The sequence below is a fragment of the Leptopilina heterotoma genome, unplaced genomic scaffold (genome assembly GCF_015476425.1).
Source record: "Leptopilina heterotoma isolate Lh14 unplaced genomic scaffold, ASM1547642v1 Lhet_352, whole genome shotgun sequence".
NCBI classification, from domain to species: domain Eukaryota; kingdom Metazoa; phylum Arthropoda; class Insecta; order Hymenoptera; family Figitidae; genus Leptopilina; species Leptopilina heterotoma.
The window spans coordinates 717,794-745,410 of record NW_025111034.1 but is presented as its reverse complement, the minus strand read 5'-3'; the positions used below and the strand labels follow the sequence as shown (position 1 = coordinate 745,410).

At 29.1% G+C, this 27,617-nt stretch overlaps 1 protein-coding gene and 1 long non-coding RNA gene across 5 annotated transcripts in view; one reads left to right on the top strand and one right to left on the bottom strand.

Moving 5' to 3' along the window:
* The window catches only part of LOC122505304 (tyrosine-protein phosphatase non-receptor type 9), a 514,941-nt gene that overhangs the window by 140,415 nt on the left and 346,909 nt on the right, over positions 1-27,617 (bottom strand). For all 3 annotated transcript variants that reach the window (XM_043616814.1, XM_043616815.1, XM_043616816.1), the window contains one exon: positions 20,382-20,621. In XM_043616814.1, the coding sequence (XP_043472749.1) occupies positions 20,382-20,621 (240 nt within the window). The remainder of the gene's footprint in view (positions 1-20,381; positions 20,622-27,617) is intronic.
* On the top strand, positions 24,149-26,426 carry LOC122505316. 2 transcript variants are annotated; one of them, XR_006301901.1, is made up of 3 exons: positions 24,149-24,818; positions 24,909-25,089; positions 25,964-26,426. It is a non-coding gene; the product is annotated as an uncharacterized LOC122505316 (long non-coding RNA). The 2 variants fall into 2 exon arrangements; XR_006301902.1 differs by having other exon boundaries at positions 24,788-24,801.

The window sequence follows — 27,617 nt, the reverse complement described above, 5'->3', positions numbered from 1 at the left end:
GACGTTAACAATTTTTATTATTATCCATTCATCACGGATAATAATTCAAAACTCCAATTCTTTGGAGAAATTAATAATTATATTACATAATTTAACATATAATAGTTACAATTTTATGTTATTTTATAGGACTAAATAAAAATTCAATATTAAATAATTAATTTTTTAAATAAATATATATTTGAATATATTATATTATATTACGGTGCAATGTTATGGTAACCTTACAATGTAACATTAGGAAAGGTGGGACATTTTAACCTTACGGTAACCTTACACTGTAATGTTGGTAACCTTACACGGTAACCTTACCATAAGGTTACTGTAACGTACACTACCGTCGGGAATTATCGGTACGGCTTCACGCGCAGGGCCCAAAAACATACCAATCTTCAAATCACGATTTCTTTGTAAATACAAATGTCAGAAAATTAACAAATACACCATTCGAAAGATTATTAAATTCTACGATTAATGATATGCAACTGAAAATTTTAATAATTTATACAAAGCTTGCAGCAATCTACAAATTTGACCAAAAAAATTTTAAAATAAAATTTTTTTAGAAATTATTTCAACCCCTGCTCATTTTTTAAAAATTGTAGGAAAATTTTGAAACTTATATAGGTGTAATCATTCAAGTCTCACCTTTAATTTAAGACCAAAAGAGTTAAAAAATCTTATTCGGTTCGTGAGATATCATTATATACGTCCGAGCATGTTTTTTGACAAATGCATTGAATTAGTCGATTTTGAACGTTTTTTGGCTGAAAATGCTGGGCCGTTTATAATGATATCTCTCGAACCGAATAAGATTTTTTAACTCTTTTGGTCTTAAATTAAAGATGAGATTTCAATAATTACACTTATATAAGTTTCAAATTTTTCCTACAATTTTTAAAAAATGTGCAGGGGTTGAAATAATTTCCAAAAAAATTTTATTTAAAAAATTTTTTTGTTAAATTTGTAGATTGCTGCAAGCTTTGTATAAATTATTAAAATTTTCAGTTACATATCATTAATCGTAGATTTTAATAATCTTTCGAATGGTATATTTGTTAATTTTCTGACATTTGTATTTACAAAGAAATCGTGATTTGAAGATTGGTATGTTTTTGGGCCCTGCGCGTGCAGCCGTACCGATAATTCCCGACGGTAGTGTAACGTGCTATCTGGGTATGGCTATTCTACACTGCGTATTGCTGAAACAGCAATACTGTATGGCTGTCCCATATCCACCAATATAATATGTGAGTATTGGCCATATTTATGTCAGTATCATAAATATGGGCAATTCCACGTAAGATTTCAGTCGACCTCTTAAAATCGGCCAAAAATATTTTTTTCTATTCTGTATTGAAAAAAATACGTATTTTTTATTATTTTTTTGGAGGCTAAATTTTTGAGTTATGAATTTTCAAAATTATCGTTTTTTAAATGAAGATATATTTTTAATGTCAGATAACTCAAAAAATATTGCTTTCTTTTATTTTTTGACAAAAGAAAAAAAGTTTTGTTTTTCTCTCTACTTTTAAATAATCATAACAAAAGTTTTTTTTTTATTTTTTTTTTAAATAAAAAAATTTTATAAACAAATTAATTTTTTTAACTTTGGGTATAATAAATTTTTAATTTTATTTTTTTAAAACGTACCTGGAAATGATAAGAAGGTTTTGCAACAAGTTTCAGAGTGGGCCTGACAAGTTTGATGGGTTTAAAAAAATAATTAAGCTGTCCGTGCAGGTCGCTCGCACGCAGCATAATGGGATTTTTTTACAATTTACTACTAAAAATTGTCTAGAGCCTACAAATTTTATCGGATTTTGATTATTATTAAATTTTTAGGCTCTAAACAATTTTTAATAATAAATTGTAAAAAAATCCCATTGTGCCGCGTGCGTGCGACCTGCACGGACAGCTTAATTATTTTTTTGGACCCATCAAACTTGTCAGGCCAACTCTGAAACTTTTTGCAAAACATTCTTATCAATTCCAGGTATGTTTTAAAAAAAGAAAATTAAAAATTTATCATACCCAAAGTTAAAAAAAATTAATTTGTTTATAAAATTTTTTTATTTTTTTAATAAAAAATTAAAAAAAAATTTTTTTTTTATGATTATTCAAAAGTAGAGAGAAAAACAAAAGCTTTTTTTCATGTCAAAAAATGAAAAGAAGCAATATTTTTTGAGTTATCTGACATTAAAAATATACCTACATTTAAAAAACGAAAATTTTGAAAATTCATAACTCAAAAATTTGACCTCAAAAAAAAGATAAAAAAATACGTATCTGTTTTTTTCAATAATGAATAGAAAAAAAATATTTTTGGCCGATTTTAAGAGGTCGACTGAAATCTCACGTGGAATTGCCCATATATTTTTTTCAGTGTACAGATGGCGGAAATAAAAAATCGAAAAGATGATGATTTTGGAAGAAAATCCAATGCATTTATATTGAGCAAAGGTCATCAGAATCGAATATTCTATCAATCTGGCAAGACTGGACATATCAAGAAAGATTGCAGACATGGTGAACAAAAAGCAAGTAGCAGTACCTCATGGCGATCAACACCAGGCCGACAAGAAAGCGGAAGAGGGAACTACGTCAAAGGACGCGGTAACCATCATTCAAATCAGCAAGGAGTGAGTGCGCATCGAGCAAATCAACAAGGAGAAAATAATAAGGGGCAGTTCCATACGAAAAGCAAATGGTGGATCACCGATTTTTCAGTAGCTTACAAAGAAAATGGATTGTATCATATAAAAAATAATTTATTTCCTGAAAACAAATTTGTTAATATTGCTAATAAAAATGTAGATAAAATGAAATTGAAAGAAAAATGGCATCGCTTACTAGGACATGTAAATTTTAATTATTTAAATATTTTACACTACCGTCCACGAGTATCAGGACGATTACATTCGACTCTATGAAAAAACATGCCATCACTTTTTCAATCATATCTCGTAAATAAAAGGACATACAAAAAAACTTAAATACGGTTAGAAAGCTGATTAAATTTTGCGTAAAATAAGCCGCCTTTGAAGTCATTTCGTTAACTATTTTTTAAGTTGTAGAGTATGATATATTCAGCCACAAGTCGAAACTAAAAACTACATCTAATTAAAATTATTTAAATATTTTATCTGAAAAACAGTTAGTACCCTCACAGCACGGGATATCCCGCGAATATCACATTTCCATCCCGTGATATCTCAGGGAGATCCCATGAGATATCTTACGGAATGGAAATTTGGATATCCCTTAGAGATCCCTGGGATATCCACGGGATATGCAAAGTTTTCTTTCGTGGGTCATCCCGTGTGTGATATGTCAGCGCATGCGCAGAAAACGAAATTTGTGTCAAAGAGTGTGTGTCAAAGAGCTGTGAAATTATATTTAACGCATTTAAATTAGAAAAAGTTTGTTTAGATATTTGTTGCATTAAATTAACAAAAGTGGAAAATAAATATATTTTTATCCCACATGCACAAAAACGGCGCTTTCTGATAGCAGCCGACAGGGAGGAAAGTCATTCATTTCTTCGACCGTATGAAAATGGCGGCCGTGTTCTCCCAAGGGCAAGAAAATTAGCTGTTCACATGCATTTTTCTTGCCCAAGGGAGAAATCGGCCGCCATTTTCATACAAATCGAACAAGTGAATGACTTTTACTCCCTGTCGTCTGCTATCTGAAATCGCCGCTTTTGTGCATTAGGAATAAAAAATATCGTAAGTAACACGAGAATAAAGGCAGCCAATTTCTTTACGATGATTTTTGTGACACTCGTTCCGGTCTCGGGGCGCCTACGGCGCCCTCGACCTCCACTCGTGTCACAAAAATCACCGTAAAGAAATGGCTGCCTTTCTCCTCTTGTTGCTTAATATACTATTATAAATACAGCTTAAAGTGTACGATTTTTAGTTACTTTTTTGGAGATGATATATTAAATTATTTAAATATTTATTCTAACTACATTCTAAACAAATACTGCATGAATTTCTAGATTAATTACTGAAAATCCAGTATATCTTTCCCTTTAAACAAGAAGAAATAAAATTTTATATGTATGTACTCATATAATCTTACACGCGCATGCGTCGACCTTTCCAGCTGTTCAGTGTCATAGCGACCATAGAGTCGCGTCATTAGATCAGAAGCGTGTGTTTTGCACTGTGTAATTATAAGTGTTGCTTTTTAACATGTTTAACTTTCACATTTTTGTAGTTTCTTGTAAATATCTTTAACTAATAAATATTTATCAGTAATAGACAAAATGAATTGACCAAAATTAGTTTAAACCCACACACAATAAATGTTTAGCGTTAAAAAGACATTTTATTGAATTCAACTAATGTTTATTAAATCACAAAAAAATAACTTTCATATTAGTCAAATAATCTTTTATTTTTGAAATAATTTTTTTCTTATTCTGGTTATAATTTAATAATGGTTTTTCAACTCTTTAAAGCTCTAATTATTTTTCAACATAATATTACTATTTCTCCCCACACAGCACATGATATTTCCTAAATATTTCCTGAATATTTCACTGAAAGATTGAAATATTTCAGTGCAAGGTTCTTGAAATATTGCTGCAAATTGAAAATGTCCGCCTATATGAAATATTGACACGAAAGTTTAGAAAATATTTCAATAAAATATTTTGAAAATTTTTAACTTAAATTATGCGCACTGGTCGAACTCAGTTTCTATGGCCTGAAGAGCTGCGTAGTAGTTTTTGGCTTACTATATCCTATGGGTTTTTAAATATTTCAGAAAATTCCTATTGGTTTCAGGTGTTTAACAAATTTTTTAATTTTGTGAAATATTTTCAGAATATTGCAGAAACATCATGTGTAATATTGCAGGAATATTTTAATGAAATATTTTCTAAACTTTCGCATCAATATTTCACACAGACGGACATTTTCAATTTGCAGCAATATTTCAAGAACCTTGCACTGAAATATTTCAATCTTTCAGTGAAATATTCAGGAAATATCATGTGCTGTGTGGTTCACGTGGCATATCCAGTGTGGAGAATATTAGGATATCCCGCGCGAGATATCCCAATATCCCGCGAGATATCTCTGGGATATCCTTTTGCTCAGAGGGTAGAAGGTATACCAGACAATCTTGATAATGAGTTTATAAAATGTAAAACCTGTATAGAAAATAAAATGCACAATCTTCCTTTCGAAAATAATAGATATAGGGCAAAAGAAATTCTAGAGATTATTCATACTGATTTTTGTGGACCATTTCAAACAGCAGGCTCTAAAGGTAAAAATATTTCATTTCATTCATTGATGACTAGTAAAATTGCAAAAATTTATACTATGAAATCAAAGTCAGAAGCATGTACTTGTATAATTCAATATGTTAATGAAAGTGAAAATATTACAGGTAAAAAAATAAGATTTATGAGATGTGATAATGGTAAGGAATATTTAAATCAAGATGTATATAATTTTGTAAAAACTAAAGGCATCACTATCTCACCGTGTCTTCCCTACGCGCATGAATTAAATGGTGTCGCGGAACGTTTATTAGAACGTTTAAACTATTAAGAATAATTATGAATATGTCGCGTTGTTTATTAGAAGAAGCTCAAGTTCATAAAAGATTTTGGCGAGGGGCTTCTCACTCATGAAATAGCGCCATATTCTGATTCAGATTTCGTATAAGTCTGTCATTGAACGCGTGCGCAAGGAACTAGGTAAAACGCTCAACTTTGCATGATTTCGTAAAAATCTGTCAAGCAATGTTTAAGTGAATCTAACGGAATCTTAAGTGAGAAGCCCCTCGGATTTTGGCCGGAAATAGTTTCAGCAACAACATATTTGAAAAATCGAACATTAACTGATACAATTATAAAAAAACACCCTATGAAATTTTGTTTAATAAAAAACCTAATGTTTCAAATTTACGATTATACGGGAGTAATGTCTTTGTAAGAAAACCCGAACAAAAAAGAAGCTCTAAATGGGATAAAAAGGTCGAAATGGGAATTTTGATCGGTTATAGTGAAGTCGGTTATAGACACGTTGAGATTGTTGAAGAAGACGAGAAATATATAGGAATTAATGAAGATAGATATAATATGATATAAATGACAGTGAAATTGATAGCGAAGAATCATTTGAAAATAGTTTTAAAAGTATAAAAGAAAATATAAAAAGTGAAAGTAACATAGATAAACCAATTTTAAGACGATCGGAAAGATTAAAAAGTTGCCCAGATAGATATAATGAATATAAAATGAAAAATAACAATATTATAGTAAATTTTTGTAGAGCTGATACCCCTTTTACATTCGAGGAGACGAAAAATTCAAAAGATAATGCGAAATGGAAAATTGGTATTGATAAACCTAGCAAACACGTTATATAAGTATTCTATAATAGTGAGGTTACAGTGTTATAGAACATTTGTTCCTAACTAGTTATAGATCTGTGATAGAACCTGATTGTAACAGAGTTCTAGAACATAGTTACAAGTTAGTTACAGAATAGTTCTGTATTATGCTTATGTCACAGTTCTATCACAATGTGATGTAAGAGTTACATAACTTTAATGTCGCAAATTTTCTGTAACTGTTGTTCCAACCTTGTTCTATAACTGTGTATGAACATTGTTGTGTAATTGGTCTAAACATCTGTTGCAATGCAGTTCTGTAATATACAGTTTAACATTGTCCGAACAATGTTAAACTCTTCTAACAAATTTGGTGTAGTTCATATTATTTTTAATATAATATAATATAATTCGTAATAATTTATAAAAAATACCTATATGGTGATTCTTCATTAAGTGGTCACTTTTGCTTCCCCTCTGTTTCCTATTTAATAACTTGAAAAATTGTTATCTAATCTACTTCAAACTTTTGCATAATTAATCTTCAATATGTTTTTTAGTAATATCATAATCGAAAAAATTTTTTTAATTAAAACAAAAGTTGTAATTCAATTGCAAATGTTCAAAAAATGCACATTTGTCGTTTCTCCATACATGAATCATGAAGTTTAATATGTTTTATTTTGCACAAACTTTATTTTAAACGTTTTTTTATTTATTCTATTCGAAAGTTCATCTCAAAAACTAAGTTTTAGTGTGTCGTTTTCTAATTTCCATTAAAAAATCTGTGTACAAATATTTTTTTAATATTTTCCCCAATCTTTTTTTATTTAGAACTGGAGTTTACAATTTCATTGATTTTCATTAATTTTATTCCCTTTTTTAGTGCGATTTTATTTGCCATTAATATTATTAAGTTAATAAGTTGTATTTATGTTAAATTTGCAAAAAGAAATATAATTTTTAGATTTAAAACTACAAAAGTTACTATTATTTTATAGCGTATTTTAATGGTATGTAACTCCATACCCGACAAAATTGCCGAATTCTAAATGTATAAAAAAAAATAAAAATAATAGTGATTTAGAGTAAGCAAATCTCTTTAATAATCTGCAAAAATTGTTTATTTTTATGAATTTTTACGGTTTCAATGAATTTTTTTCTTTGATTTGTAAACTCCAGTTCCTGTAAACTCCAGTTCCTAATTTTGTTTCGCGTAATGGAAGTGTTTTGTTTTCTTGAATAAATATTATTAACCTCGATTAACCTGTATCAAAACAAGTAATTTCAATAACAGGTATGAGTAAAAATATTATTTATTTATTTATTAAAGCAGTTTAAAGTAATTATTTGCTTATTTACACTATTTATAATTATTCACAGTCGAAAATTAACTTTTTCAAATAAATTATTTAACCTTTAAATTACAAATTTTTAAATTGTTTGTATATCAAACTAAAGAAAGAATTAAACTCAAATATCTATAAAATAATCATTTTCAAGCTTTATTAAAAAGATCTAAATAAAAAATTTCCAAAAAATTTAATTAAAAAAGAAAATTTTAACATATTCAAAAGTTACCACTTTGTGGAGAATCACTCATATAGTAATTATTGACAACAAATTGCTTTCTTATTTCTTTTATACTACTATCAGTAGCATTTTTTACTCTATCTTTAAATTTTCTTCAGTTTTATTATTCTTCAAGTGACTATTTAAACAATATTATTATGTATAAAAGTCTCATAAATGTTTTAAAGGTGCATGTAATGTAATCGAGAATGTAATTATTCGTTAATTGTTTGACATTATTATTATTCGTAATAGCAAATTTTTTTGATAAATTAATTTCACAAAGAATTTTGTAAAATCTATTTATATTTAAATGAAAAATTATAGAATATAAATTTGTTATAAAAATGTAGAAATTTCATTAATTAAGCTTAAATTTATTGCTTTAATCTTTCATTTAAAAAGTAATTTTTAAGCCTTTCCTTATGCTTGTAACTTTGAAAATTTACATTTTTCAATTAACATTATTAAATATAATGTATATTATACATAACATAATTATACTATTGTTGCAAATGGGTCAATCTCTAGAAATGAACAAATTCAGAATTGAAATTTCATTTTAAAAAAAGTTGAAAATTCACTTTTATTATTAGTCCTTTGGCAAAAGGGGGATCCTAATAAGCCTATAAAATACGTGGTTACAATCTTTATCAACATTAGTATTAAAAATTAATGTTTTTTAATCAGAATTTTTGTTGAAAATTTCTCGCAGCTAAATGGGTTTCAAAATTGATGAAAATTAATTAAAACTCGTTACTCAGGGGTTTTAGGGGTCGCCGATTACGAATCCGATGTCAGTTTCTCAAAATCCAAAATGGTGGATCCAATATGGCAGACACTTTCTTCAAAAATTTAACGGATTTGCTTGAAACTCGTTACTCGGGGGTTTTCGGGGTCGCTGATTATGAATTTCAAGATAGTTTTTGAAAATTGAAAATGGCGGATCCAATATGGTGGACACTTTTTTCAAAAATTCATCGGGTATGCTTGAAACTCGTTATTCGGGAGTTTTCGGGGTTGCTGATTACGAATCCGATGTCAGTTTTTGAAAATTCAAAATCCCGAAATCCCCAGAGCGACAAGTTTTAAGCCAATCTAATTAATTATTCATACTAGATCAGCCATTTGCAATTTTCAAAAACAAACATCAAATTCGAATTCAGCGACCCCAAAAACCCCTGAGGAACGAATTTCTATCGAATAGCATCAATCTTCAAATTATCCGCCATATTGGATCCGCCATTTAAAATTTTTTAAAACTGACCCAAAATTCGTAATCAGCGACCCCGAAAACCCCCTAATAACAAGTTTCAAGCAAATCCAATGAATTTTTCAAAAAGTGTCCGCCATGTTGGATCCGCCATTTTGAATTTTTAAAAACTAATAACAGATTCGTAATCAGCGACCCCGAAAACCACCAAGTAACAAATTTTATGCAAATCTGAGCAGTTTTGAAAAAAAATGTCGGCCATATTGGATCCGCCATTTTGAATTTTCAAAAACTGACATGAGATTCGTAATCAGCAACGCCGAAAACCCCCAAGTAACGAGTTTCAAGCAAATCCGATGAATGTTTTAAAAAATTGTCCGCTTTGTTGGATCCGCCATTTTGAATTTTCAAAAATTATTATCATATTCGTAATCAGCAACTCTAAAAACCCCCGAGTAACGATTTTCAGGCAAATCCGATGATTAATAAAGTCTGTAATTTACGTGCTGTGTAATGGAAATATACCATGGGTAACGGAGGGGAGTTTTCTTCCATTATACAGCTTCAAAATGTTATGATTATAATATAAAAAAAATAAATATTATAAATAAATTAATGACAGCATTTGTTTTCTTTGTTTTTAAATAAAACAATGTTTTAAAGATTATTAAAAATTATTATTATTTACATCCTAAAAACTAAATTTACTGCGGTAACGGAGGGAAGTTTTTATTGTGTCGATGAACACTGACAAACTAAAGATTCTTTTAAAACTAATTGTTTTCATTTTGTTTCATCATTTTATGCAATAACCATAACTATACTGACACTACAAAGAGTTTTGATGTATTTATTTCTATTTTATCGTTTTTGTTTATATTTTATAATTAAATTTGTGAGCGGTAACGGAGGGGAGTTTTATTTCTGCACAAAACTAATTTAATTCTAGGTAAAAATAACTAACAAATATTTTACTTTATTTTTCATGATTGAATTAGAAATAAAATAATAAGTAGATATTACCGGGCAAAAGATTTTTTTGTATTACAGAATTAATATAATACCTTTTCTATAAATGAAACTTACTTCATGAACGGTAACGGAGGGGAGTTTTTATGCTATATAAACACGTGTATCTTTAAATATTTCAAATTTTCGATTTATTTTTCATAGGATCCGATTAAATCATGATGAATGCTATTATTAGGACGTAAAGATTTTGAAAAATTATTATTATTTATTTTTAAAAATCTAATGTACGTGTCATGTGTCTCGATTGTGAGAATGACCCAAATACAGTATCCTTTTTCAAGTTACAAAGCACATTTTCATAGTTCCTTCGTTATATATGTAAATTCTAAACTTCCTCCGTGGCGCAGTTGGTAGAGCGTTTGATTTATAATCCACTCCTAGCTGCGTCTTGCGTTCGAGACCTCGTGGTTGTAAATATTTAAATAAATAGCAAAACAAATTTTCTTCGACATGTATAAATATTCCGGGTATGTATGACATGCGAGAACAGCGTGGAATATTTTTTTAATTTTAATTAAAATATTTTTTAATGACAGATATGAGTAACAGAAATTTGTAACTGTTCTAGAACTGTGACAAGTATCTTCGTCACCATGTTACAGATCTGTTACTTAACTGTGACAACCTTCTGACTACGACATTTTGCGTACTCAGTGAGTCCCCTGTGAGTCACCAGTTACATCACATGTTCTTCAATTATTTGTCACAGTTCTGTAACAGATCTGTAACAGTGTTTGCTGGGAAGAAATTAAAAGCTTAAAATTAAATAAAACTTGGAGATTGGTTGAAAATATCGATAATAAAAAAGTTATAAATTTAAAATGGGTATACACAAAAAAAATAATGATATTTATAAGGCAAGAATAGTTGCAAGGGGTTTTCAACAATGTGAGGAAATTGAGGATACATACTCCCCTGTTGCAAGAATGCAAACATTAAAAATATTATTGTCATATTGTTGTAAGATGGGCCTGATAATAGAACAGATGGATGTAGAAACAGCGTTTTTGAATGGTGAAATAATCTCAGAAGATTACGTTTATCAACAAAAGGGTTATGAGGACGGTACGAACAAAGTTTGTAAATTATTAAAAGCCTTATATGATTTGAAAGAAAGTCCAAGAGCATGGTATAAGAGTCTTGACAAATTTCTATTAAATTTAGGTTTTGGGAAAAGCAACTTCGACTACTGTTTGTATACTTTAAAGATTAAAAACAATACTACGTATTTACTAATATGATAGATCAAAATATGATAGATAAAATTAAGGAACAATTTATCAGAAAGATTCAAAATGAAAGACCTTGGAAAAATTAAAGAATATTTAGGGATAACAATTTTGTATGATAAAACTCGTAAAGAAATGAAATTAAATCAAAAAGAATACATTGAGTCATTGGTAAAAAAAAAATAAGTTAAAAAATTGTAAATTGTATAATACACCAATGGAAGTTAATTTAAAACTTGAAAAATCTGATAATTGTGAAAGGGACATTAAGTATAGAAATTTAATTGGAGCTTTGTTATATGTAAGTTCAGCGACGAGACCAGATATAAGCTATAGTGTAAACTATCTAAGCAGATTTCAAAATTGTTATAACGAATCACACTTTATATATGCTTTAATAAAGATTTAAATTTAACTTATAGCGGTAATTGTTACGCCATTATCGTAACAAAAATTTTATATTTTATTTTTAATTAATTAAAATTAATTAATTAAATGCATGCTTAGCATTTTGCAATCGCGCAGAAAATGAACTCGGCTCAAAGACCGTAATCCTTTTTCTTCCGTCTTGAAGTACTATTTCAGCAATTAAAATATTTTATTTTCATGACTTTCAGGTAAATCAATTAATGAAGGGCTATCATTTTTATTTTTTTATGACTTTATAAACAACAACCACATAAGCAAATGTGTATATATATATATTATATTATATTATATTATATTATATTATATTATATTATATTATATATATATATATGAGGCCTTGGATCCAATAACTCGCCCGACGCTCGAAGACACGCGCAACTTCCAGTCAGTGAGCAGTGAGCGCCTCTGGGCCACTCACTGCTACCCGACTGGCATTAGCGCGTGTCTTCGAGCGTCGGGCGAGTTATTGGATCCAAGGCCTCATATGTATATATATATATATATAATATAATATAATATAATAATATAATATTAATATATTAATATTAATTAATTATTAATAAATAATAATAATATAATAATAATATAATAATAATAATAATAATAATAATATAATAATAATATAATATATAATATAATATATAATATATATATATATAATATAATATATATATATATATATATATAATTCGAAAAAAACCTTTTTAAGGACCACCCTAATATATATATATATATATATATATATATATATATATATATATATATATATATATATATATATATATATATATATATGTTGCCTATTTTATTTAAAATAAAATGTAAAGGAAAAATTATTAACTATTAGAATTAAAATAATAAAATACAATATATATATATATATATATATATATATATATATATACGAAGAATGGACAAGAGGCTTCACTCAACGCGTTGAGTGAAGGCTCCCCGCGCTCCCCTTGACATTGTGCGAGAGAGAAGGAATATTATGTATATTATTAAAGCGTTCTCTCTCGTACATATTGTTCTTACAGAGTATTGCGTACTCTTTCTGTCCTGTAGCTCTTTTTCTCTCCCACTAATAGTGAATTTTATTATTTTAATACATCTTTTAATTTTTCAAATTATTGAATACAGGGTAGATGCTGGCCCGGTTAAATTAAAACTGTATTTATCATACAATATATACATGAACGGGAACTTTTAGGTTTTATTTAATTATTTATGAATTATAATTTATCCTTTCTTGCTTCCTTTTACCAACCTAGCCTACGAACATTGCCTGCCATAAACTGCATACTTGCGGAAGGTTTCTACGCAATATTAAAATAATTATTGGGACAACTGATTTAATGTTGGATTTGTAACAACCTTTAATGGGTTACAAAATAGAATGGAATTTCTATTTTTGAAATGTCCATTATTTCCAACCTACATTAATCCTATTTTAAGAGATTAATTTGAAAAATAAATAAACAAATTAAAAATTGTTTCAATAATTAAAAGAATATTAAAAGATATTCTTTTCTAAGAATACAAGAAAAAAAGGAATTTATTTTAACATAGTGCAATGAACCGATTCCATAAAATGCAAGTTCAGCAATTTTGGCATGGCAACAGGTCCAACGTCCTGTCCCCACCATCTTTTATTGCAATATTTTCCCATCTAATTAGAAATCCATTAAACTATAAAAGACACATCAATGACCATCCAAATTGTTCAGTACGGTTTCCCACAGCACAGAGACTCGAACTCTGTCGGAGTAAAAATAATATTTCCTATAACGTTCCCGTCCGGTATACAGGATCCAAATTGATTGTATGCTTATACAAGCAATTTGGCCGGACGTAAAATAAAATTTTAAAATACCTCGAAATCCGCGTGGTCGTCTTAAAAATTAAAATAGTGAAGAAATAAAATTTTATAATCCTTTTAAAATCTTCTTGTCGAAAAGACCGGCCGGTTTCGTGTTGTTGCCGTGTCCGCCCTGTTTTAATGGTTTAAGAAATTAATTTAAGAAATTAATAATTAAGAACAATTAAAATTCATAATTGTGCGTGTACGTGTGACCGCATTTCGAAAAATTGTGAAATCTTCGCCCGCAGAAAGAAGAATCTTCTGACGGTAGTTTTAAGGATCCCGGAGCGGTAAGTACTCTGTGTCGTTCTGGGGTAACAAATACCATTTTCCTCCCTCATTTAATTGTGCGAGAGATGGAAAATAACAATATTAAATTTTAAACAAATAAATTCACTTCTTTAACTCTAACTTATATTCTTCATTCTATTTTGTTCTCTCCCCTCCTCTTTTTTTTATTTCTGATTTAAGCAACAAGGAAACACGAATCCCAGTAAGATAAACAGAGCTCATGCTCTGGCAGTTTAAATTCCTCCGACAAACTCGAAAATAGGGCCATCTCAAAGGCCTAAAATAATCTATATAGTTAATTTAACTATATTAATTATTTAAATATTTTCTGGTTCGTAACAGTAATAATGAAATTTATAAAATTGATTGCTATGTTGATGCCGACTGGGCAGGTATAACCTTGATAGAAAATCGACAACCGGCTATGTAATACGTTTATTTGGAAGTAATATATTGGAAATCACGAAAGCAAAAATCAGTAACAAAAGCTTCAACTTTTGCAGAATATGTTGCTTTATCTGAAGCAGTGAGTGAATTAAAATTTGTAAAAAAACTAATTCAAATATTCGATATAAAAAGTACAAATCCAATTAATATTTACGAAGATAATTCTGGTGTAATAATAGGCCTAGTAATAAAGATAGCGAGATATGGAAACTTCACAAAAAATTAGAAACATATAGAAATTCATTATCATTAATACATACATGTACATACATGAAAGTGTAAAAGAAAATATTATTAATGTAATTAAAATTAATTCGAATGAAAACATTGCCGATATATTTACAAAATCACTGAGTCAGGATAAATTTAAAAAATTTAGAAATATGTTAAACTTAATATAATGTAAATGTAAGAAGGCGTATTAAGTATTCATTTATATTATATATCGAGAAGTGCGCATGATCACTTTGATGGCACTAAATATATTCAGAGATATACTCTGCTCTCGCGACGAATCTCTCGATACATATACACTTGAGTCGCCGTGTCAGTTGCGAGAAAGGTTACAGCGTCCCTCTTGCGGCAAAGATTGCAATTGTCACGCATCGCATTACCGACGGCCTTATTATAGGGGAGACTAGGTGCAGTTGTTACAATTTTGATAAAATCAGTTACAGTGAATAGAGTTTAACTCCAATTTGTTTGGTCATACAGTTAAGTCAAAGCTGTATATTATCTAGTTTTAAAAGTCCATAATTGATTTAGCTCTATATCTATTATTTAATTAACTAGAAGCATTTGAGTGAGAACTGCACAAAGTGAATGTCAGTTGTTACAATACCAAGAATCATCTATAACATTTCTAAATTAAAGGCAAATAATTTTTTATAACAATTTTTATTAATTAATCATAATTTTTGGCTCAACGTAATAGTACGTGACAGTTCCATAGAGATGGCAGCACTAATATTGTTTCGAAATGAAAAAATTTTTAAAAGTTGTTTTTTCATTAACTTTGAAGTCGAATTTAGAAAAAACATGAGATTTTTCATAAAAAATGAGTGTAATAACATTTTTGACAAATATTTTACATTTCAAACGAAATCTGATGAATTTTAGAAAAAATATCGGTTGTCATCATCACTTGTAATAACTGCAAAGCAAGTACATTTTCTACAATAAATCACTTTATTAAAAAAGTATACACTAAATGTGGACAACCAAGGCAGTTTCTTAAAGCTTAATCCTCATAGAAATCGACGTTTTTGGTTTTACTAGTGACATATCTGTCAACCGAAATTTTTTTTTCTTTTGTTATCAACAGAAGGTCATTGTAGAAGTTACCGTTGTTTATATAAGGTATTCATCGAATTCAATCGGGCAAGTAGCCTTTATTATAGTATCAGACCTAACCTTAAAAAATTTAAAGGGACTGTTTCATATTGTCGCGAGGTGTTCTGGCCACGTTATTTCTCGTCAAATTATGCTTGTGGACAGAAGTGGGCCATTTTCTGAAAACAGAAGTGGACAACTGCATTGACGTTCTGATTTGACATAAGGTGATTTTGTATAAACGAATGAAGTGGTTCTATGAATTAATTTGAATTTTTAGCTATCATGCCACCAAGAAAGGCTAAACCGACTGGCTATGAACTCATTGACTACGACAAATTACTTTATGCTATATAAATCAAATAAAAATTAATAAAATTTCGGAACGCACTTCTTGTGCTTGGTTTTACAATACTATTTTATTGAAAAAATTAATAATTTAACATAAACAATCATAGTGCTAGATCCCTTTTATTATTTTAGATGAAAAACTTAGGTGGCCCACTTCTGTCTACAAAATCATGATATCGTAAATTTCTCTTTTTTTGCATAACGATGTTAAATAATATGTTAAAATTAAAAATTTCAAAATGTGTGTTTGCCTAAAGTTAGGTAACCCCTTTCTATACAAATAAACGCAAAAAGTGTTCAAAAATGTTAATTTCTGAATATTCTAAAGCATGAAAACCAAAGTGTGGCCCACTTCTGTCGGTACTACTCTACTTTTGGCCTCTAAAAACAAATGTGCCTATTTTTTTACTTGTAAAGCTTGTATATAATTTTTAAACATATTGCAGAAAGTTCGTACATAAAAACTAACCATTTTTCCTTTTGGAACCCCATCTCTACAATTCACTGTTTCTGAGATATTCCATTTGTAACAACTGCACCTAGTCTCCCCTACACTACACGCAGTTTACGTGATAATTCTAAGCTTTAAAAGCAATTATAATTTATAAATTATTTATTATTTACATAAATTATTAAAAATAAATAATTAAACAAAAATTATAAACATTAAATACATTAATTTATTATTATTCTTTAATTAAATAATTTTTTGTCTCTTTGTTGCCAATATTCGACCAATATTAACAACCGATACTTAGCGAATTCAAGCAAATTTTTTTTTGGGGGGGCGATTCTTAAATTAAAACCTTATAGTAATGAAGGCATAGATATTAATACCTAATATTAAACTGTGAGTAAGTGAGTTTGGGGGGGGGCGATCGACCCTTTCGCCCCACCGTGCAATACTGCAGGTGTAATTAGAGACAGGAACTTTATGCTTTCACAATACTATTATATATGCCTCAATTATGCTCCTAAATAATGTCCATTATACTATAATTATGCTCTTAAAAATGTTTTTATGCATTTATTATGGTTTACATTTGAAAATTTGTTTTTTTACTTAATATTTATAAAAACATACTTAATTTTAAAAATGAATTTACAATTAGAAACTTTTTTGCTCTTAATGTTGCACTATCCCCATTTGTAGATAACACATTGTAATATTACAAAAATGTAACTAATAAAACTAACCCTGGTTAAAAAACCGGACAGATTTCGGACTAATCCGAAATTTGTCCGAAACAATGCGGTTTATGGTCAGGTTTTTGTCACCCGAAATTAATCCGGAAAAATTCAAACTCTATACGGTTTGTGAACAACTAGTGAAACCGGAGTTGGTCCGATGAAGTCCGAAATTAATCAGTTAATTTTAACTAGTGAATCCGGAATTAGTCCAAAACAGTCAAAAATTAGTCCAGACAATTTAGTGAATGTTATTAAAAAAAATTATACAAGTTACACATATTAATTATTATTACTTTATGGTACATTAAACATATTTTTCGATTTACCTATCGCAATTTTATTTACATTAACTTAAAATTTCTAACGCTTGGAGATTCGAACCTACACCTATCTAACATTATATCGCACCGAAGTCGAATACACTAACCACTATACCACGCTCGCATGAGAGTTCAAATACATAATAGAATTTATGAAGTGCCATGAAAAGAAATGACAAGAAATTAACACATCAGTGTTAATTTTAATATTGAAACAAGATAACTAATAATACTAGTAAATTTGTAAAAACAAATTGACTGCAGAATTAAATATTTTATTCACCATAAGTAAATACCCTGAATAAAAAGTTGGACCGTTTTTTATAACTATTGAATCCGTAATTAGTCCGGTTTAGTCTGCAGTTAGTTAGATCATATGCGACTAGTAAATGCAGAAGTAATCCGGTTGGTTTAACCAGTGAATCCGCAGCTAATCCGAAACAGTCTGCTTATGGACAGGTTTTTGTCGCTCAGAATTTGTCCGGATGAATTCAAACTCAATGCGGTTTGTGTATAACCAGTGAATCCGAAATTAGTCCGATCTAGTCCGAAGTTAGTTTGATAATACGCCACTTGCAAATGTGAAATTATTAAATCCGGAATTAATCTGGTTTTGGTCAGGTTTTTGTCATACGAAATTATAATTATAGTTTGAATTTATCTGCATTTAATACAAATTGTTTTTAATATACAAATTAAATATTATACCAAAATCATTCCGGATTAAGTCTTTGAATTGGATTGAATATGGATTGTTTTGAATTGCCTGTGGATTGTATATATTTACAAATTCTTATAATAATAAGACTTATTTTCGGACTGTGGTGTTTTGATCAGATATTATTCGGATTGATGCTGACTGTTACCGGATTCTTTGCATACAGATTTAGGATTGTTCCATACTTGTTTCAGATTAAATATTTTAACTGGATTAAATTCGGATTATTGCGGACTGATTTCGTATTATTTACATATTAATTTTGGATTATTTCGTATTTATTTTAGATGAGTTTTTTGACGGACATAATTTCGGATTGTTGCGTAATAATTACGGATTTAATTCATAGACATTTAAGATTACTCCAGACTGATTTTTAGGATTCTTTGTGTACAGATTTCGGATTATTTCGTATTTGTTTCGGATTATACCTTTAAGTTGGATTAAAGTTAGTTTTTTTAACTAGATTAAACTCGGATTGTTGCAGACTGATTCCGTATTCTTTACATATTGATATCGGATAATTCCGTACTTATTTTATAAGAATTCTTCACCGGTCATAAATTTAGATTGTTGTGGACTAATTACGGACTGAATATTCAGGATTACTCCGGAGTGTTTTCGGATTCCGGTTTTCGTTCGGATTGATATCAGACTAGCGCAGATCATTTTCGGACCTTTTTCGTACAATTTTCGGACTAATCCATACTAATCTGTCCGTATTTATTCCGGAATTAGTCCGAAATTTTTACCAGGGAATTTTTCTGGTCTAAGCTTTTTAAAAGCTGATTGTAATTTTTTTCCTAACGCTTAGAGAATGTACAATTTTTTGTAAATAAAATATTTAAAAATATAAATTAGAAACTGTATCTCAAGTTATCAAAATATTGAACACTTATGCTCAATAATTATGATATTATGTTTAAAGCTATTGATTTATGCAACATATATGCTGCTTAGCAACAAAAATTACGCTTTTTAATGCTTTCGTAAATTGCAATTATAATTGTTCAGAAATACATTTTAATGTGAATTTTAACACTACACCACATTTTTGAAATATATACTTTTATGCTCAAGCATAAAGTTCCTATCTCTGGGTATAATTATTTAATCTGCCAGTACACCATGGCGCGGCGCTGCCTACTTCATCGGAATACTATATAATTATAGTATTCCTGCGTCTCAGGTTTACGCTGTACTTAGTAAGCTGTAATCACCCTGCATGTCTTCTTTAGTTAATTTTTGTGACTACGGATGGCTAATTCTGAATCCCGTGCCACCACGGGTTCGATCGCCTAAAATTTGCAATTAGCTGCACAGAGGAGAATATAAAGTTGAGGATGAAGAGAAGAATTTCTAGAAGTCAAACGTGAGCCCGCATGAAAACAAGAATGAAGCCCTAGTCCCAGAGACGCTGGAACAATAGCTCTGAAAGTTTAGAAGTAGAATGGTAACGCTCCTATGACGCAACAAGGAGGTGCAAGCTGCTTCTTATGCAGAGCAAAGTTTGGCGGCGTGGTGAACATCAACCATTTCTTAGGACATGGAGTATACGTAGTTTTCAGGATGACTCTTGAAGAAGCTAAAAAGACTCGCAAGGACTATTAACAAATATCTTAAGGAAGAAAGAGAAAACCACAGATCGCGCAAACGAAATCACAGGGACTTTTTACTATGAAGTTTAAAGTCTGAAAGTACTTCAGCAGGAAAAAATGTCCAGCCATAGACGGGAGTGGTATTAAAATTGGATTGACCAACACAGGAGCAATCAACCCTACATAACCTTAGATTTAATTTAGGTATCTTTGAATTTTTACAGGCTTTCCACTTCCAAAAAAAAATAAACAAATAATAATAATATTAAGATGATGAAAAAAATCGATTAATCCTGACTCGGAGTGATCGATTTTTTTCATCATCTTAATATTTTATCGACCGAGTGATAGCATCATTACTATATATAAATAATAATAACATTCAATTAATTAATAATTAGTAAATTGTTATATAAATAAAAACTGTATCATCATACCTAGTTGTCATGACGATGACAAGTGTTTGTTGTTCCCAGATCATTCGCCAAAAATCGCCACAAGTTTTTGGTAATGGACCCTGAGTACTTATAAACGCATTTCTTTGTTTATAACCATCAACGAAATTTGCATTAATATAATCAGAAGTTGAATCACCATCTAATAGAGATAAACAAACTCTGCTATGGTCGTAGCACAAAACATCTGTGTATCTGTTCTTTGATTGGTTCGATCTAATCCTAAAACACAAGAATATTAATTAGTTTTCCATTAATTTATACTAATTAGTTTTCTATTCAATTTGATCTCATTATCATTATAAGGTCCGGTTTCACCAATACAAGTTAATCAATAATTAAATCCATAACCGACCCTTCATGAGCGGTTAAATTGACTTTAATCATCATTTATTAATTTTTAATTGGAATTGGTGAAACTGGCCTAAATCATTAATTAACTTTACTTTAATTCTCTATTCTTTCCTTTCAATTTTCTACTCTGCATTCTCCACAAATAATAATGTTTGTTTAAACAAATTTCCTTAAAATAATGTTATCTGATACCTACAATTATATTTTCAATTTCATTGGTTTTCATTAAACTTTAAATCTGAGTCATGTTTATTCTTCATTATTTTCTTTACAACTATATAATTATTAGATGTTGTGTAGGATAAATTTTGCCTTTATAGAATCTAAAAAATTACTCTATTACTATAAAAGTAATTTAGTAATAATGATGTTTTTTTGCCGACGTTTTAAGGGTAAGTCCAAGGTGTGAAATGTAAACAAACCAAAAGGTAAACAAACCAAACACAAAAATCGCACTTTTGTAACAGACGTTTCTCTTACAAAAATTAAAATTTTTACACTTTCTCTACAAAAATGGAAAATTAGAGTTTCAAAGTGTCCAAAAAAATCATTTTTGGCTATGAGCTATAAAAAGCAATTAGTAAAATAACTAATTAAAGTGACCTGTAAAATGGCATTTTTGACGCGTCGCAAAAATAAAACTGTTTGAGTATATCAACCGCACTGACGATGAAGAAGTCTCATGTCAGCGATTGGACCTTCAACATGTGGAAAGGGAAATTTTTCCCTTTCCTCCTTGAAATTACAAGAGAAAGGGTAAAAACTTCTTCATCGTCCGTGCGGTTGATATAGTCAAACACTTGAAATATACGCGATCTGAGACTCTGTTGCTCTCTGCGCAAGCGCAGAGCGTACTAAGAATGCATTGACAGCACCATGTGGAAGTGCACATTTTCTTTTGAATGAAACTTAGTTGTTTTCTCATTTCTTTCAGCTATGCAAGGCGTAGTTACCAAATAGAGTACGTCAGTTCACCATTTTTATAAAGAAAATGTGAATTTATATTTATGTAAGAAAATGAGAAAACAACTAAGTTTCATTCAAAAGAAAATGTGCATTTCCACATGGTGTTGTCAATGCATTCTTAGTACGCTCTGCGCTTGCGCAGAGAGCAACAGAGTCTCAGATCGCGTAAAATTCAAGTGTTTGACTATATCAACCTCACGGACGATGAGTAAGTTTTTACCCTTTCTCTTGTAATTTCAAGGAGGAAAGAGAAAAATTTCCGTTTCCACATGTTGAAGGTCCAATCGCTGACATGAGACTTCTTCATCGTCAGTGCGGTTGATATACTCAAACAGTTTTATTTTCGCGACGCGTCAAAAATGCCATTTTACAGGTCACTTTAATTAGTTATTTTACTAATTGCTTTTTATAGCTCATAGCCAAAAATGATTTTTTTGGACACTTTGAAACTCTAATTTTCCATTTTTGTAGAGAAAGTGTGAAAATGTTAATTTTTGTAAGAGAAACGTCTGTTACAAAAGTGCGATTTTTGTGTTTGGTTTGTTTACATTTCACAACTTGGACATACCCTTAATCCCATGAGCGGGTATCATAATCAGGGCGATAGAAAGAATTATATAAGTTTTTACAAGGACGAAAAATGAGTTTAAGCTGGCTTTTCGACTCATCTTTGTGTGATGCAGGAATAATGATATGTCGAATGAAGTTAGTTTTGATCCTCTATATCTTGAATAAAATGATGTGTAGGATAGATTTTGCCTTTATTGGATCCAAAAACTTACTTTTTAAAAACTTATGTAATTCTTTCTATCGCCCTGATGATGATACCTGCTCATGGGATCGAAATGTCGTCAAAATAAACATCATTATTACTAAATTACTTTTATAGTAATAGAGTAATTTTTTTGATCCTATAAAGGCAAAATCTATCCTACACAACATCTTATTCCGGATAAAGAGGATCAAAACTAACTTCATTCTACATATATAATTATAAATTATTCGAATCAAAAGGAGAGATGAAGCTTCTGCAATTCTGCTTTTTTTCTTATAATGTTGCAACTGTCAGAGTTATTAATTACATGAAAAAATATAGAGTAGCTTTTACCATTTACACATCAACATTTAAACTTTGTATAATTTCTGCACATTTTATATATTTTAAGTAAAATTGACTGAGTTATACCCGAGGGGGTAATTACTGGTTAAAATGGTGTACACTCTACCACACTAAATTTTCCTGCTATTACGCGCATTATCTAATATTATAGGGTATTACAGAACTATTACAGGGTATTACTGATCATTACAGAATATTACCTTTATATTATGTGGTATTACACTGACGTTATAATGCTCTATTACGTGACTATTACGGGAGGAGCGAACACGCTAATACACAAGTAAATAGCCCCTCGGTTATACCCGAATCTTCGTTAAAGTCAGACGTGTTTGTTGTTAAGTCGATCGTGACGGTCGTTTTGTTAGCAAAAGTTATCTTAATTTGCATCGTTTTCCCTCAATTTAAATTTTTACGCACGCTGAACCAAATTACTCTATCTCTACACGACTATGAAACCAATAAACTCATCGAAGGGAAATTCCGCTGAGAAGATCTCGTTGCGATGCAGCAACCTCCAACTCCGGATTTTATTGTGAATTCTAGCGTTTACCTGTTGTATCTAAATTCGAACACTTTTTTGGCGGGAAACAGACAATGAGTTTTCCGTTACAATCAAACACAACACTTTGTAAAATAACAACATTTATTTTAAACAAAACAACCTAAATTTAACTACATTAACGGCAATAAATAAATAAACTAAAAAAACTACTCAATAAATGAGGCTCCGGATCTTAAAAGGGCACTTTCCGCATAGACTTTACATGGTGAAAGTGCCCTTTTAAGATCCGGAGCCTCAAATATTCTCTCGCGAAACACTTCGCTATTACAACACTCGATGCATGATGCATCCAACTCTAAACGCGTTCCGACAGAATCTGCTAATTGCTCAATGCCTTCTTCCAGAAAAACTAAAACTACTGTATGCGAATCTCATCCTCTTTTTCCATCAAAACAAATTCTGAATCATAACTTCCTTGTCTTCTCCTTCCAGGCCGGACCTAAAGAGAAATTAGGAAAGGGTCGCTGACCCTTTCGAAATGTAAGAGAGACTTGACAATAAACGAGACAGACCAATGATAAGAAAAGGACGACAAACGACTCTCTATACTTCCAAATATACTTTCCTTATATATACTATAACGGGTATATATACTATAACTCTAAATAAGGTTATTTTATTTCAAGAATTTATTTTTGTTTACTTTAGGATCAACTAATTAAATAAAACACACGTTACTTTGTTGTTTAAATTAATGCCCAAACGCCAGAGATATTTTATGGAAAAATATTCAAACCTATTATTTTAATTAATTTTATGCTAGCTCAATCTTTTCAAGGAGAGCGCGGGGTAAGAGAAATCACCAGTTAATGTTTAAATTTTGATTTAATAATAATAAATTACAGGTCCAGACGGGACCTGTTCAAATTACAGAAATGTCGTGAAACAAAGAAATTTGACATTTATTAATTTTGATCGATATTCACAGGGAGATAACACATTATTACTCTTGAGACTCACCGGAGATGCGCCGACGTCCCCTCATTGTTCCTCGGCTCATCTTTTTAGGAGGTTTACACACAATAATGTAATTTTAATTTAATTTTTATTATGAAAAAGGTCTACTGCGACCTGTCACAAAGACGCCAAAATGAGAATGAATTAAATGGCCGACGGGAACGCCGAAGCAGACGCGCATCTTTGCTTCGTGGTGAGTCTGGTAACTATCAAAATTCCCCAACGGCAAATTTCCCCAAGCGGCGTTTGACCCAATATGCTATAGTGAGTGCTGTTTTCGATGATGTTGGAGAAATCTGCAAAAATGATAAAAATGTAGTTGTGAGAAGTCCGCGAGATGCCGACATTGTTTCAGTTTGCGTATTTGTAAAATTCACATAGTCGTAGACATTTTTGTAGAATTCAGAAAATAATATGAGTGGTGATCAGGATTCCTGGTGGTGATTCAATAAATAAAGTGTTTAATTATTAAAATTAATTAATTGATTGATTAATTAATTAATTAATTAATTAATTAGTATTAAAAATACATGTTATGATTATTTAGTGTTATATAATTCTAATTACAATTTTGTAAAATGAACTAATTAATTAATTAATTAATTAATTAATTAAATAATTAAGAAGTGACAGAGTTATTGCCTGTCTTAATTAATTATGTGGATTGATTGTCAACAGTTCCAAATGAAAAAAAAATAATGAGAATAATAATGGATACCAATTTAGAGGTTAGTTTCAATTTTACTTTCAATAATTTTTTTTTCTTATATTATTTATGTTTACAATGTTTACTAATAATTTATATTTAATAATAATAATAATAATAATAAGAAATAAAAATGAATTGTAAAATAAATCAATAGAAAAAGAATTGTTTGATAATTAACATAAAAAGAATTGTATGTATTATTAAATAAAATATCAATTAATGGAAAACAAATTGAAATTGTAAGAGAAGTTAGTAATTAAAATCAAAATTATTAAGAGTGTACAGTTATGTAAAAAGTTTTATTCGAGGTGAATTAAATTTTGTTTTTCTTTTAATAATAAACATTTTTTTGCTGACACTCAAAAAATAGAGAAAACTTAATTACTATTCAATTGAAAGGGTATAAAAGTAAAATCGCATCACATTTTTTAAGGAAGAGAAAAATAATTCATTAAAAAAATGTACAAAGCAGATCTTTTTTATTTGTCTTTTTTTATTATTTATTTATTTATTATTTTTCTTTTTATTTATGGTAGTAAATAAATAATTGTATTAATTGTATATTTTTATTTTAACGTTTTATACATTCCTATATTTTACAAATATTATTTATTATTATTATTATTATTTACACTATTTGAATTTCTATTATTTTTACATCATTATATTTATTTTTCTTGTTAATAATGCTTTTATTATGATTCTAAAATAAAAAATTTGAATTGTAATTGTTAAATAATTATTTTTAATTAAAATTAAAATTTTCAATTAGTAATTAACGTTCATAAATTGATTTGCGTGTGGAAATGAACTTTTCATTAAATTATAGAACACAATTATGTAAATTAATAAAATAATAATCAAATTTTTTCTAATTAAAACAATTTTTTTAGCTTTCTGCAAGTGGACAGAGACACCAAAAGATGTCGAATCAACCTCAAGGCAACCAGAGACGAGGAAACAATTTAAATCGACTTCAAATTGCTTCAAGACTTGCTTTCATTAGAGTTATTGTCAATTATTGTTCATATTTTTTTTTAATTAATATCAATTACTACTATTAATTATTACTAATATTAGTATTAATAGAACATTTCGTTCGAGAACTATTTATTTTAAAAAAAACATTTTTTTTCAATATTTATAATTTGTTTTTTCAATAAATACAAATTTTTTTTAAAAACTTTCAATTCACTTTTTCTAAATTTTGGAAATTGTACTAATTATACTTAAAATATTGACTAATTTATCAAACAAATAGAATAATTTATAATTCGTTTGCTTCTTGGTTACATTTCTTGGGAATGCGTCATGTATATAGTTAATATATTAATTTGTAATTTGTAGGATCTAAATAATTAAAAAAAATTGCATTATAATCTTATATAATAATATATAATACACTATCTGTAAATATTGTTTTATTTTTCCACATGAAACTTTAAAACATTTCTGTAAGTTATTTGAGTAAAAGTAAAGTCTGATTAAAACTAATTGAATTTGAATCAAATGTAACGTTACTGTTGATGAAGCAAAACTATATCCTGCATATTAAGCTATACCACTAGATTTTAATTTCGATTGACATAATCTTTAAAACCTAAAAAAATTGAAAATAAATTCAGATTCTATAAAACAGAAAATGTACGAATACTCTAATTGCCAGCAAAACAGAAAAAATAAATTACAAATATTTTTGCGTAAAGTAAAAAATATTTGACGCCTTCTTAACAAGAAATTCAGCATTTTGTAAAAACTTATGTTTGATGAACTTAGATATTTCTAAGCTTTGTAAAAAAAAAGAAATTTTTTAATACACAATTTTTACACGATTTTCGCCAGAAAGTGCATTTTCACTTTTTAATAATAAATTACCATAACGTGCACTCTAGCTCAAAAAATGTTAAGACATTTTCAAAATCAAATAAACAGAAAATTCTTATTTCTCAACAGAAACTCATCGAGTGTCCAGACTATAAGAAGGAAATGACATTGCAACGCAGTTTCTGCAAGAGAAAAAAATGTTACTATGCTTGGAGTTACGTTTAATAGATATAAATAATTAAAACTTCAACAATTTGTTTCCAAAAATTCAAAATTTTCATGAAACTGAGACTTATAAAAATTGGATAATTTGAATATTTAAAGATAGGCAATTTTTTTCAGAATTAAATAAAGTTTTTCTAGATTCGTTTCAAAAATAGAAAGATTTTCCAAAAGTTTTCAGAAGGGAGCAAAGAAATCCCAAGATTTTCTAAAAAAAATGTTGACGTTCAATGAACTTTGCCAAAAAAAAGTATGAAAATTCAAAATTTTTAAATACAGTAAATTTTTTTCTGCATCAATTAAAGTTTCTCTAGATTCGTTTCAACAGTAGAAAGATTTTCCAAAAGTTTTTAGTAGGGAGCAAACAAAATCCAAAGAATCTCTGAAAAATTTTGACGTTCGATGAACATGGGAAAAAAAAATTAGGAAAATTCAAAATTTTTACAGACAAGAAATTTATTTTTGCAGCAATTAAAGTTTTTCTAGATTCGTTTCAACAAT